Source organism: Onychomys torridus, chromosome 8, assembly GCF_903995425.1.
Source record: "Onychomys torridus chromosome 8, mOncTor1.1, whole genome shotgun sequence".
Lineage (NCBI taxonomy): Eukaryota > Metazoa > Chordata > Mammalia > Rodentia > Cricetidae > Onychomys > Onychomys torridus.
In genome coordinates this window covers 92,180,875-92,193,927 of record NC_050450.1, presented here as the reverse complement: position 1 = coordinate 92,193,927, position 13,053 = coordinate 92,180,875, and the positions used below count along the sequence as shown (strand labels likewise).

Below are 13,053 nucleotides of genomic sequence, written 5' to 3'. Positions count from 1 at the left end.
AACTAGCATGGTTGCAGAGAGCCCATCCAAAGGAGGGGGCATTTCCCATCTCTGCTGCCACAGTGTCCCATGAACAGTGATTAGGCAGTTCTTGGTAGGTAACTAGACACCCCAGGTTTATCACACTAGAGTTTTTTGTGAGCCCATGGAAGAGGACACGTGGGGAAGGATTCCGGGGCTCTGGGATGCGATGGCTCTTGTCCGGGGCCCTGCACAAGCTGACTTATGAATGACTGAGCAGCCTCAAGTCCAGTGCTTTTTCCACTAGTGTGCTGTCTGCCAACACCCCCATCATCCCCATGGACAGAACAGGACACAAAGACAGGGTTGGAAGGCAGCGCAGTCCTAGAAATGGATGTATGGTTGGTCACACTTCTGAACTCCAGGACCAGCCCATTAGACCTTCAAAAAGATCCAGCTATGGAGAGATGGCTCAGAGGTTAAGAGCACTGACTGCTCTTCCAGAGGTCCTGAGTTCCCAGCACCCACATGGTAGCTCACAACCATCTGTAATGAGATCTAGCGCCCTCTTCTGTAGGCATAATAAATAAATAAATCTTTAAAAAAAAAAAAAGATCCAGCTATGTGGTCACAATAGCATGCTTGGTGCTCCAAAGGTAAACTATTCCCTAAGGACGACCTGCTACTTGCTACAGCTGGAACCAGAGAAAGTGTGAGGACGGCAGAGGTCTATCCTCTCTTTCCCCAGAGAATCTTGCTGAGGACATTTCTAATTGACATGCTGACTGAGGCAGGATCCAGCAGGAACCAGAGGACTCTACACCCTTGTGGGAAGCAGCTAGACTCTAAGGCAGCCACTGCTAACTAGCCAAGATCCCCAGAAGTCAGAGTCACTTACATATCTGCTTCACTTGGCTATGAGGATGACCTGTTCAAGGCAGGTCAGCTGGGCTCTGGCGGCCCTGGGGTTCTGGTGGCCCTAGGGCTCTGGGAGTCACCCTCACCTGTGGTTCCTTCTGGGATCTCCATGTGGGGCTGGGCAGCAGCCTGCTTGTCGGAAGCTCTCTCTTCTACTAGGGGCGCAGTCACGTCTGGAAACCGCCAATAATCACCCTCCTGTTTATACAGGGGCAGTGCAGGGACAGGGCCTACCAGCCACATGCAAGAAAAGCCAGCTCAAAGCAGGGCCACAGTTCTCCCATTTCCCCAGAAAGTACATTATCAGAAGTGAGGCAGCAAGCCACCTGCCCGGAAAGCCTAGAGGGGCCATATAAGTATTACAAGGACATAGGATGATTGGGGGGGTGTCCCCAAAGAGAATTGATGAAATCCTGAAGGCAGCTGTGTGATCTTTCTGGCAATGTGGGGTGCCCACAGCTGGGACTCAGGCAGTGTGAGGAAGCTGAGGATGAGAGTGAGCCTGTGATTTTCCTGCGAGGCTTGGGGCAAGCACTCTGTCACCTCTAAGCCTTTGTTTCTGCATTTACAGAACAGGAGTGCCATCTCTTGGTGACCTTAGAAACTTCTACCTGTCTTAACTCCCTGCCTCCCCAACCTCCTAACACCCAATTAAAAGGCACAGAGTTCCAGATGTGGCAACATCCAGGCCAGGCCCTGTCCAGAGTCCAGCTTTCTAGCAGAGGCAAAAGATAGGGATCACAGGCTAGGAGCTGGGGGCAGCGTCTCTTCAAGGGAAACACTTTGGCTCATCAGTCCTCTGGAGCCCTCTGTCTCTCCACTAGGCATGCCAGGCACGCACACACACACACACACACACACACACACACACCTAAGGAGTGGCCAGCTCTAAGAGATTCCCAGAATTCCACACAGCTTAGTCCACAAAGGCCATTTTCATTGTGACCCTCTCTGGTGCAGATTAAACTGCCGGCAAGGCACAGCCCAGGCTCCCTCCCTCCCTGAGGGCGAGTGAGGCATGTGGGGCCCACGCATGTACAGGTCCAGACTGCGTGAGGGGGAGTTTCTTCCAGGACAGTGCTGGCGAGTACTGAAAGCCATGGTTAGGGAGCCTGCACCAGGTCTGGCATGGAGTTTCAAGCCTTTCTCAGGGTGGCAGGCAGCTTGCAGAACTGTCCGAACAGGATGAGCAGGAAATGTCTTGCACCACTGGTTCTCAGGAGGACAAGGGGAATCTGGCCAGGATGTTCTCACCAGGCTAAGGTCCATGCCACCTGCATCCTCCAGGGATGAGCCAGCATACCAAGCCAATGGCAGGAGCTTGACAGCCATGGTCTGGATTTATCCGAAGGCAGATGCTGGGGGAGATGCGGAGGCCAAATTCTCATTCTGTGTCAGAACTCCCGAACAATGTGCCGGGCTGCAGAAAGGGCTCAGAGTGGCCGTTCCAACCTCCTCAGAAGGTTAGAGAGACAGAAGGACAGTGTTATGGACAGTTAGTTAAAAGCCAACCTCAATGTCCTATTTCCTTCATTTCTTCTACTCAATAGGTTGAAAAAAAAGATGCCCAACACCCCCAGCCTTGCTGGCCAGAGACCCAGTTCTGGCCAATGAATGAAAGTGGAGACTGCCTGGACTTAAGAAAGTTCTCATTTTCTTAATTCTGGCAACATATCTGGCTGTGGGGGTCTTTTTGGCTACTTTGTTTTGCACTGGTTCTTTTCTTTTCTTTTTTTTTAAAATTCATATCTATCTATCTATCTATCTATCTATCTATCTATCTATCTATCTATCTATCTATTTATTTTTGACAGGGTTTCTCTGTGTAGCTCTGGCTGTCCTGGAACTCACTCTGTAGACCAGGCTGGTCTCAAACTCAGAGATCCACCTGCCTCTACCTCAAGTGCTGGGATTCAAGGTAAGAGCCACCACGGCCCAGCTTTCATTCATTATTATGGAACATGTGCATAATGTGTCTATGTCGGCACATGCCATGATAACACATGGGAGCTTCAAGGACAGCTTTGTGGGGTCTGTTTTCTTCCTTCCTTCCTTCCTTCCTTCCTTCCTTCCTTCCTTCCTTCCTTCCTTCCTTCCTTCCTTTCTTTGTTTTGCTTTTCAAGACAGGGTTTCTCTGTGTAGCTTTGGCACCTTTCCTGGATCTTGCTCTGTAGACCAGGCTGGCCTCAAACTCACAAAGATCCACCTGCCTCTGCCTCCCGAGTGCTGGGATTAAAGGCGTGTGCCACCATCACCCGGCTCTTTCTTTCTTTTTTAATAACTTATTCATTTTTATTTTATGTACATTGGTATTTTGCCAGTGTGAGGGTGTCAGATCTTGGAGCTATAGACAGTTGTGAGCTGCCATGTGGATGCTGGGGACTGAACCTGGGTCCTTTGGAAGAGCAATCAGTGCTCTTAACCACTGAGCCATCTCTCCAGCTCCCGTCTGTTTTCTTCTTTACACAAGTTCTGGGGATTGAACTCCGGTCACCGGGCTTGTGTGGTATGCACCTTTTCGCCTCTGAGCCATCTCACCAGCCATAGCTCTTGGTTCCAAGGCAGATACAGTGTTGGGAGCAGTAGCCATCTTTCATCTATGAAGCAACAGTCCGTCCACTTAGGATGGCAGAGGATGAGTAAGGAACATATCAATGACAATGGGGGTGCTGTACGCATGTGCAGACATCTTATGATTCGAGGCAGGCCAAGAAGCCTCTTCAAGTTAAGGGGGCTTTCCGCTTCCTGCAGCCAAATATGGTAGTCTTTTTTCCTCCCCCATCCCCCTGAGGGTTTCTTTGTTTCTCTTTGTAGCCCTGGCTCTTCTGGAACTCACTCTGTAGACCAGGTTGGCCTCTACTCACAGAGATCCACCTGCCTCTGCCTCCCGAGTACTGGGATTAAAGGGGTGAAATGTGGTATAGTCTTGACTGACCCACATTAGAGGCAAGAGAGACCAGGGAGCATTTCAGGAAAAAGATAAGCAGCTTCATGACAACCCAGACACCAAATATCTGGAGTGGATGGATTCGAAGAGAAAACACTCCATGCCCAAAGTCCAGAGCCCAAGAGATGAAGACTCCACACCAAAACCACCCCTAACACATGAGCAGGGAGATGACAGACTTGTCTCCCTCCTCAGCCAAATGAGCATTCTAGGCCATGGTTGATCCCTGAAAAAAAGTAAGGTAGGGGCTTCTGAGGGGGTCATGGAAGGTAGTATATACAGGATGGGAACCCTCCTGAGCTGTGCATGAGCCCCACCGTGCCACGCAGCCCAGCTTCTCCAAGCATGGAACACACACACACACACACACACACACACACACACACACACACACACACAATGATGCTCAAGGCACACACTGTTGAGCCAGGCACAGAAGCAGGGCCCAGCTCCCAAAAGCACTGCCCCGCAAAGCACTGAGCAAGCATATCTCAGCCAGCAGGACAGGAAGCAGCGGGTGCAGCCGGGATGGGGTAGCTCAAAGCCAGGTAAAGGACAGGCTGAAGGGCGTGGGGGGAGTAGGGAGGCCCCACCTTCAGCAGTTGGGGTGCTCTTAGCATCAGAGGTCTCCGACCCTGCTTCCTCCGATCCCTCATTGGCAGGGGGCTGTGGGGGAGACGCTGGAACATAGACAGTGAGCCCTCAGACCTCAGGAGGAACCTTCATTGTGGATACTGTAGCTTCATGATCAAACCATGAAGGGACCAGCCTCCCCTCCCCCCCCCCAACCCCTCCCAACACAACCATACTCCACTCCTGCGGTCCCTGGAGGAAGATGTAGGTGATGTGTGTCTGCTCCTGGTTGGGAGGAGACACAACCTTTAATCACCCAGGTCCAACTGAGGCAAAGGCCCTTATGTTGGCAACCGGGCAGTAGATCTGGAAAGTATGCTCCTGCATGCTCAGAGAGCCTGTGGCCGGCCTCTCAGCCTTTGGGTCACAGCGCCTCAGCACTCAGCTCAGAAAACTCACCCACCTCCCTGCAGTAGAAGGTCCCTGCTTTCCATGCCTGCATTGGCTGAAGGGTTTCCTTTGCTCACACTCCTAGGCTTTGTAACCATGACTGTGCTTAAACGGCGTGTGAGACCCATCATAGGCCATGGCCATTCTGCTGGTCTTACTTCACTTGGTTGAAGGGCTCAGGGTAGCCCTGTGTATCAATAGGAAGGTTCGTTCTTCTTTCTTTCTTTCTTTCTTTCTTTCTTTCTTTCTTTCTTTCTTTCTTTCTTTCTTTCTTTCTCTCTCCCTCTCTCTCTCTCTCCTCTCTCTCTCTCTCTCTCTCTCTCTCTTTCTTTTTTTGTTATGGTGTAGATGTTGACTGGGAATCTCCAGAGGCTCCAAAAGCCAGCTGTCCGCTGTATCAGATGGACAAATGGACTCTGGCCATGGGGGAAAGTCCAGTATCACCTCATGCTCCACAAGAGATCAACACTCCCTTCAGGTGCAGTCTGAGCACCCACTCTCTGGCAAAGAGGGGTCCCACCTGGAGCCCATTCAATCTGCTGTCCTTGGAAACAGAATTCGGATAGAATTCAGGACAGAGCTGTGCCTAGCTAGGCACACATCTTTCCGACATGAGAGAGCTTGAAGATGGAAGCCATATGCTCACGATGGCTGGTTTTCTCAACCATGAGGAGACTGAGAACCACTAGCTGGCTCTATACACACAGCTGAGGGGCTTAAGGGCCATGCTTGCCAAAGCAATACTGTAACACAAGAAATGCCCCCTGGGCTGGGTGTGGCGGTACACACACTTTTAATCCCAGCACTCGGGAGGCAGAGGCAGGGGGATCTCTGTGAGTTTGAGGCCAACAAGGGCTACATAGTGAGTACCAGGACAGTTAAGGCAATGTAGAGAGAGACCCTCTCTGTCCTTGGTGATGGACAACTGGACAAAGAGGGAGTGTGTTCAGGTCACAAAACTGCTGGAGGTAAACCTGAGGTTTGTGTCAAGGAGGCCTAGACTAAGTGAGATAGTGTGAGGTCCCCAGGGAACTACAGGGCATCGTAGGAAGTCTGGCCAGGGCTGTGGCGAACCAGTGAGTGAGGAGCACTGAGCATGGATGGCACTTGCTACGTTGCAGGGCTGCTGGGGCATTCAGTGGAGCCAGATGCTGTCCCTTGGGGCAACAGTGATATTCTGGGGTCTTAGGGTGATGGGGGTCTGGTTCTATGTGCAAAGCAGAACACAAAAAAAGACAGATGGAGTTCAAGTACAGTGAGGCATGTTTCACAGCCTCACTCAAAGCACAGCCAAAGAAGAACCTGTTTTATATTTTCTTTATCACAGTATCTCATGGATCCTAGGCTGGCCTCAGAGTCACTTTGTACGCCCATCCTCATCATTTACATTATCCTTAGAGGGAGGGAAGAGGGAGAAGAAGGCCCCATTCGAAGGCCCGGGAAGTGTAACACATCAGCACCTTTTAACTCATGAGTGTGTGGGACCACCTCCCCTACCCCCAGCCTCTCTGGCTGGATCTAGACCTGTTCCAACTTCAAGAATCCACTTAGACACCCTCTCTGTTCTGGTGTTCAGCGTGTGGGCCCTGCCCTTGTTCAAGACAGTCTTTTCTCACTATCTGAACTGTTAGTGCTGTGACACTTTCTGCCAATCAGAGCTGTCACTGCACACCTACAAACAACTCATTCTAAATGCCCAGGAGCAAGATCTAACTTGATGAAAATCTCTTAGGTTTCTTTGGCTTTTGGGGGAGCTATGGGTAGGGCAACACACTTGTTTCACAGCACCTTCCAAAGGGTAGCAATCTCTGTCTGCCTGTCTGTCTGTCTCTGTCTCTCTCTGTCTCTCCGTCTGTGTGTAAATATGTGAGTGTGTGGTATATTAATATAGATAAACTTTGCTGGATTTTTGTCTTGCAAGGTGGTGTGAAGAGTACTAGCATAGAACACGCGTGTGTGTGTGTGTGCGTGTGTGTGTGTGTGTGCGTGTGTGTGGTGTGTGTGTGTGTGCGCGTGTGTGTGTGTGTGTGTGTGTGTGTGCGTGTGTGTGTGTGCGTGTGTGTGTGTGTGTGTGCGCGTGTGTGTGTGCGTGTGTGTGTGTGTGTGTGCGCGTGTGTGTGTGTGTGTGTGTGTGTGTGTGTGTGTGTGTGTGAGCGAGCACCCCCACAGCTCCTGAACATATGCACACAGCAAAATGAACAACCAGTGAGTTTGGAGGAGGAGAGGTCGGACCAAGTCAATGTGGCCAGAAGACTACATTACAGACTGCAGTTTTAATTAATGAAACTAAATTTGAGAAGTGCTTTAAAAATTTACTCCTATTATTTTTATTTATGCATATGTGTGTGAATCTGTGAATGCCACATAGGTACAGGGTGTCAGTTCTCCAAAGCTGGAGGCAACAGATTTTGTGGGCTGATGGATGTGGATGCTAGGAACCCAACTCAGGTCCTCTGGAAGAGCAGCAAGTGCTCTGAACCGTTGAACCACCTACCTCTCTAAGTCAGTCTGAGACAGGATCTCTCTATGTAGTCCTGGCTGAAGTGAAACTCACTATATAAACCAGGTTGGCTTTGGACTTGCAGCAATCCTCCTGCCTCTGCCTTTTGAGTACTGGAATTACAGAGCAGGACCATCATGCTCCACTCCTGGTGCAGTTCATTAGTGTGGATCTACTCAGAATCCCAGAGTAACCACTTCTTGCCAGATAGAGTCCAGATGGCGGTTTGTGTAGCTAAGGACTTGAAGAGGCTCCTTTAGAGCTGAGAGTGATAGCCTCTCCCTTCAGTCCTTGTCACACCGTCTGGGAAGGTGAATTTTCTAACACGTGCTTTTCTTAGCTCACTCAAATTAATGAGGGGTCCCTTTCCTAATGATCTAATACTACATAGTATGAATTGCTCCTTTAAAAACTAGGGTTTAGGACGGGCGGTGGTGGCACACGCCTGTAATCCCAGCACTCAGGAGGCAGAGGCAGGTGGATCTCTGTGAGTTGGAGGCCAGCCTGGTTTACAGAGTGAGTTTCAGGACAGACTCCAAAGCTACAGAGAAACCTTATCTCGAAAAACCAAAACAAACAAACAAACAAACAAACAAACAAACAAACAACCCCACTAGGGTTTGAACCCTTCTTGCCAGCCCTTGCTGAAGCCAACACAGCCTGTGTTCCACTGTGGATGCCTGCTGTGCACGGCTGTCCACTGACCTTTCAAGCCATGGTCCATGTCTCCGTCTTGGTCCTGGAGCAGAGTGTAGCAACCAGCATGATCTTCCATCGTGCCAAACTCCTGTCGAGGTTCAGCCATACTGGTTCAAAGCCTGAGAAAAATAAGGCAAGAGAGAGAATTATAGGTGGGATGCTGAGTCCAGGGACCTGACTTCTTAGGGACAAGGAGAGAGGTACCCCTCTCCCCAAGTCACAGTAGGAGGACCTCAGTTTTCCCACTTCCCACCAGAAGACTGAGTCTTCAATATCCCTGTCATCTGCCATCTCTTTAGCACATATCCACAACCACCAGAGGAAGCAGCTGACTCCTGGTCATTCCCTACTCTTTCCACAGCACTGACAAGTGCTGCTGACCAGTAGGTAGTTCAGCCGTCCTGGAGGGAAGGTGACTGCAGTGCCTCCCTTGTGAGGAAAGAGTGAATGGTCTTGTCCTGTGAATGCTGACTGACTGCAATCCCAGCTCTCCAAACTCCTGGGCTCAAGGGAGCCTTTTGTCTCAGCCTTCCAAATGGTTGGGACTATGGCTTGCCTGGCAATCAGTTAGTTAATGCTGTGCATGCTGAACATGTATTTTTTTAAAGTATTTAAAATTTTTTAAATCTATTTTATGTGCATTGTTTTTGCCTGTATGCATGTCTGTACGAGGGTGTCAGATCTTGGAGTTACAGACAGTTGTGAGCTGCCATATGGGTGCTAGGAATTGAACCTGAGTCCTCTGGAAGAGCAGCCAGTGCTCTTAACTGCTGAGCCATCTCTCCGGCCCCCAAGCCTGTATCTTTTTTTCCAGTAAGCCACACCCCTACCCCAATCTCAGCTCCTGTCTCTGACTTTTGAACTCCTTTTATTGACTTCTGAGACAAGGTCACAGGTAGCCGAGGCTGGCCTCAGACTAGCTATGCATCCAAAGGCAGTCTTGAACCTCCACCTCCAGGGTGGTTTACATAAACTAGTCACCCCATGCCTTGTTCATGCAGTGCTGAGGGTGCAATCAAGGGCTTCTGCACCCTAGGCAAGCAGTCTGTCAACTGGGCTATATGCCAAGCCCCCAAACAGGGAAAATGGGCACAAAGTCAAGGGGGCACTTTTGCAGAGCAAACCATCTTCCCTTTGAACGATAGGTAGCATCCTGCCTTGCATCTAGACGTGGAGACATGCTTCTGCTGCTAGCACCTTCCTCCAGAACCTTCAAGTCCACCCAGCCAGTGACGACCGGAGTAAATTGCAGGGCACAGCACTGTCTGGAGGAGGGTGAAGTGGCTGGTTTAGACTCTGCTCACCAGCAGGGACAGCACCAAAGAGGTGCCCTGAGGTGATTTTGGCAGCAGTGTGCAGGGTTAATGGGAGCGTAAGAATGTTTGCTGGCATGGGAACGACAGCCATGGTCCAAGGGAAAGTTCAAAGGCCACAACTAGATCGTGGGTAGAGGAGATGGAAAGGAAGGTGTAGTCTCAAGAAGTGTACCTGAGAAAATGGTAGCTTGGCTTTCAAAGCTAGACCGCAGTTAGGCAGGGAGATTAGAATCCACAAGTATAGTAGAGGCAGGGGCCTGTGGCTGGGCAAAGAGCGGTAGGATAAAGGGACACCTTGGGGACAGGGTGAGCGGCTGGACAACAGGGCAGTTCCGTTCGCAGATCTCTGCTTCCCCAAGGCTGCTGCACGGTCCTACCTGGAGATCCAGTTCACTTTGTCTTTTTTGTTTGTTTGTTTGTTTGTTTGTTTGTTGTTTGAGACAGGGTTTCTTGTGTAGTTTTGGAGCCTTTCCTGGATCTCGCTCTGTAGACCAAGCTGGCCTTGAACTCACAGAGATCCACCTGCCTCTGCCTCCCGAGTGCTGGGATTACAGGCGTGTGCCACCACCGCCCGGCAGTTCACTTTGTCTTAATTGGGTTTCTACCACTGTGAGAAAACACCACGAGCAAAAGCGTTGATTTCATCTTCCAACTGTCAGGTCACACATCACGGAGGGAAGTTGGGGCAGGAGCTCAAGGCAGGAATTTCAAGGCAGGAACTGAAGCGGAGGCCATGGAGGAGTGAGGCTTCCTGGCCTGCTCCTCACGGCTTGCTCACCTGCCTTCTTATACAACCCAGGACCATCTGCCCAGTGGTGGCGCTGCCCACAGTGGGCTGGGTCCATCCACAGCAATCACTAATCAGGAACATACCCCTGTAGACTTGCCCACAGGCACTCTGATGGAGCCATTTTCTCAACTGCGGTTTCTCTTCTCATAACTTCAGCTTCGGTCAAGTTGAAAAACAAAACCAAACAAAAACAACCGGGACACAATAAGCTCCAGGGATTTTTTTTCTACCGCCTCCTCTGACTTACATTAAAATTACAAGTTTTTTCATGGGTCTCTGTTTTTATGGATTTTTACAAATTTATTCATATATTTTTGGTTTGGTTTTTGTGAGACAGGGTTTCTCTGTGTAAAAGCTCTGGCTGTTCTGAAACTCACTCTGTAGTAGGGATTTTTTTTTCAACACAGAGGTATTCCACTTTATTAATTTATTGGTGTGTGTGTGTGTGTGTGTGTGTGTGTGTGTGCGAGTGCACGTGTGCATGCCAGCACACAAGAGGGTGCATGTACTCGTGTGTGTGTGCTCATGTGTTTGAGTGCGAGTAGAGACCAGAGGCCCAATTTTAGATGTTGCTCCTCAGGTACTGTCTACTTTTTCTCTTCCTTCCTTCCTTCCTTCCTTCCTTCCTTCCTTCCTTCCTTCCTTCCTTCCTTCCTTTCTGTCTCTCTTTGTCTGTCTGTCTGTCTGTCTGTCTCTCTCTCTCTTTCCAAGACAGAGTCTCACTATGTAGCCCTGGCTGTCCTGGATCTCGCGAGATAGACCAGGCTGGCCTCGAACTCACAGAGATCCACCTGCCTCTGCCTCCCAAGGGCAAGGATTAAAGCCACTCACCACTTATTTTTTTTAACATATATTATCTTTTTTAATCATTGTGTGTGTGAGTGTGTGTGTGTGTGTGTGTGTGTGTGTGTGAGCATATGCACACTTGCATGTGTGAATGCCACTTATGTGTGTTCAGATGCTTCAGTATATGGTGGAAGCGAGAGGGCAACCTTGGGTGTCTGTCTGTCTTTTTTCCCCACATTAACTGAGGCAGGCTCTCTTGGTTTCCTCCTGCTGAGTACATCAGGCTAGGTCCTCTCTTTCAGCCATTTTCCTGTCTCTGTCTCCCAGTTTGCTGTAGGAGCAGTGTGTTTACAGACACATGTGCTCACATGTCCAGCTTCGTGTGGGTTCTAGGGATTAGAACTCAGGTCCTGATGCTTGTGCTACAAACACTTTATGCACTAGGCCATCTCCCCAGCCCTTCATTTTACTGTTGAGACACAGGTGAGCCTCAAACTCTCCATCCTCCCGCCTCAGCCTCCTGAGTGCTAGGATTTCAGGTTTACATCACCAGACCTGCTTCTTCTCCAGTACGTTTTCTTTTTTTTAAAAAAAAATCGTCATTTCATGTGCATTGGTATTTTGCCTGCATGTATGTCTGTGTGAGGGTGCCAGATTCCCTGGAAATGGAATGACAGACAGTTGTGAGATGCCATGTGGGTGCTGGGAATTGAACTTGGGTCCTCTGGAAGGGCAGCCAGTGCTTTTAACAGCTGAGCCATCTCTACAGACCCTTCTCCAGGATATTTTCAATATCCCTCTAAATAATAATAATTTAAAAGTAAATGAGTTATTAGCAAGAATCCCTGCCTTGTAGTCTCTCCCTTCCAAGCACTAGCCAAGCCCAGACCCTGCTTAGATTACAGGATCGAGTGAGATCGCTCACGTTGGGTGGTATGGCCATATTCCCTGTATTCTCAATGTGAGATGGAGAGCCAAGCATCACTCAAGCATTTGGGTGATGCCTGCAGTTTACCAGTTGGGGATGATGGTCTGCAGTGTGTCTGACTGCTCAGTTGTCTCATTCAACCCACTCACACGCCACCATCCATGCCATGACCTGGCTCCTAATGACCCCTCTGCCCCTGCACACACCCCTGACCTCCGGTCAGGACTAGAGGGCCAGTCACATCCTCCGGAAGTGGGATGAATTACAGGGGTCTGTGCAGAAATTAAGTCATCCCTAAAAACACAGGCTACTATTCACTATGTAAAATAAATAAACTGTGCACATCTCAAGGGCCACTGTTTTCCTTTGTGGGGAATAGGAAACACTGGGTAAGCAGGGGAGTCCCCCAGTCCTGGGAGGGCAGGCGTCCTTAGGTTCTGCTCCTTCTTCATACCCTCCGTGGCAAGGCTGGGTCAGCTTGGGGGTTTCAAGACCTAGGAACCAAGCCAAGACAGGAATGCAGCTCTGTGGTAGAACACTAGCTTGACATGTACAAGGCCCTGTGTTCCACCTGAAGCATAGGAAGGCAAAAGGAAGGGAGGAGAAGAGGAAGGGAGAGAGGGATGGTGAAAAAAAAGAAAGAATGTTCTGGAACATCCTTGAGGGACCAGAACTCCAGAAAGAACCGATCCCTGGAGAGCAAGAAGGAGACACCCTTTCCTGAACTTTATGACCCACACTGATGACACAGAGCAGAAGGGCCCCTTGGGGCACCTGCCTGGGCTGATGCCTCAGAGCCCCAAGACCTGGCATCAGGAAGTGCTTACCAGGCACCTGCCAAAGGGGGGCATTACTCACTGTGTGTTCCCCATAGGACCCTGGGGCGCCCCTGCAGGCTGTCCTTTCAGATAAGTATCCCTGCTGACATCACTGTGTTCATCCTAACACATACATTTCCCAGACCTGAGGCCCAGGGATGTGCAGATGAAGCCCCAGGCCCTTCTGTTCCCAAAGAACGGGACTTCCCAGGCTGGAGGACATCTGCCCTTCTGTCCAGCAGAGTGCAGTCTTCTGTACAGCCCATTTGACATCTCAGGTGACTCTCTAAAGTGTCGGGAGGTGGACAAGGGAATCCTCAGCTACTGCCCCCCTCACTGACCCCTCTGGAGCTGTCCTGGAGCCCTG

General features: G+C 50.1%; 1 protein-coding gene across 4 annotated transcripts in view; it reads right to left on the bottom strand.

The window, feature by feature from the left end:
• Positions 1-13,053, bottom strand: part of Mapt (microtubule associated protein tau) — a 104,183-nt gene that overhangs the window by 43,573 nt on the left and 47,557 nt on the right. For 2 of the 4 annotated variants that reach the window (XM_036195373.1, XM_036195370.1), the window contains exons 2-4: positions 8,055-8,167; positions 4,420-4,506; positions 966-1,052 (exon numbers count right to left, since the gene is read on the bottom strand). In XM_036195373.1, coding sequence (XP_036051266.1) covers positions 966-1,052; positions 4,420-4,506; positions 8,055-8,154 — 274 coding nt within the window. In that variant the 5' untranslated portion in view covers positions 8,155-8,167. The remainder of the gene's footprint in view (positions 1-965; positions 1,053-4,419; positions 4,507-8,054; positions 8,168-13,053) is intronic. The other 2 variants (XM_036195371.1, XM_036195372.1) reach the window with 2 other exon arrangements.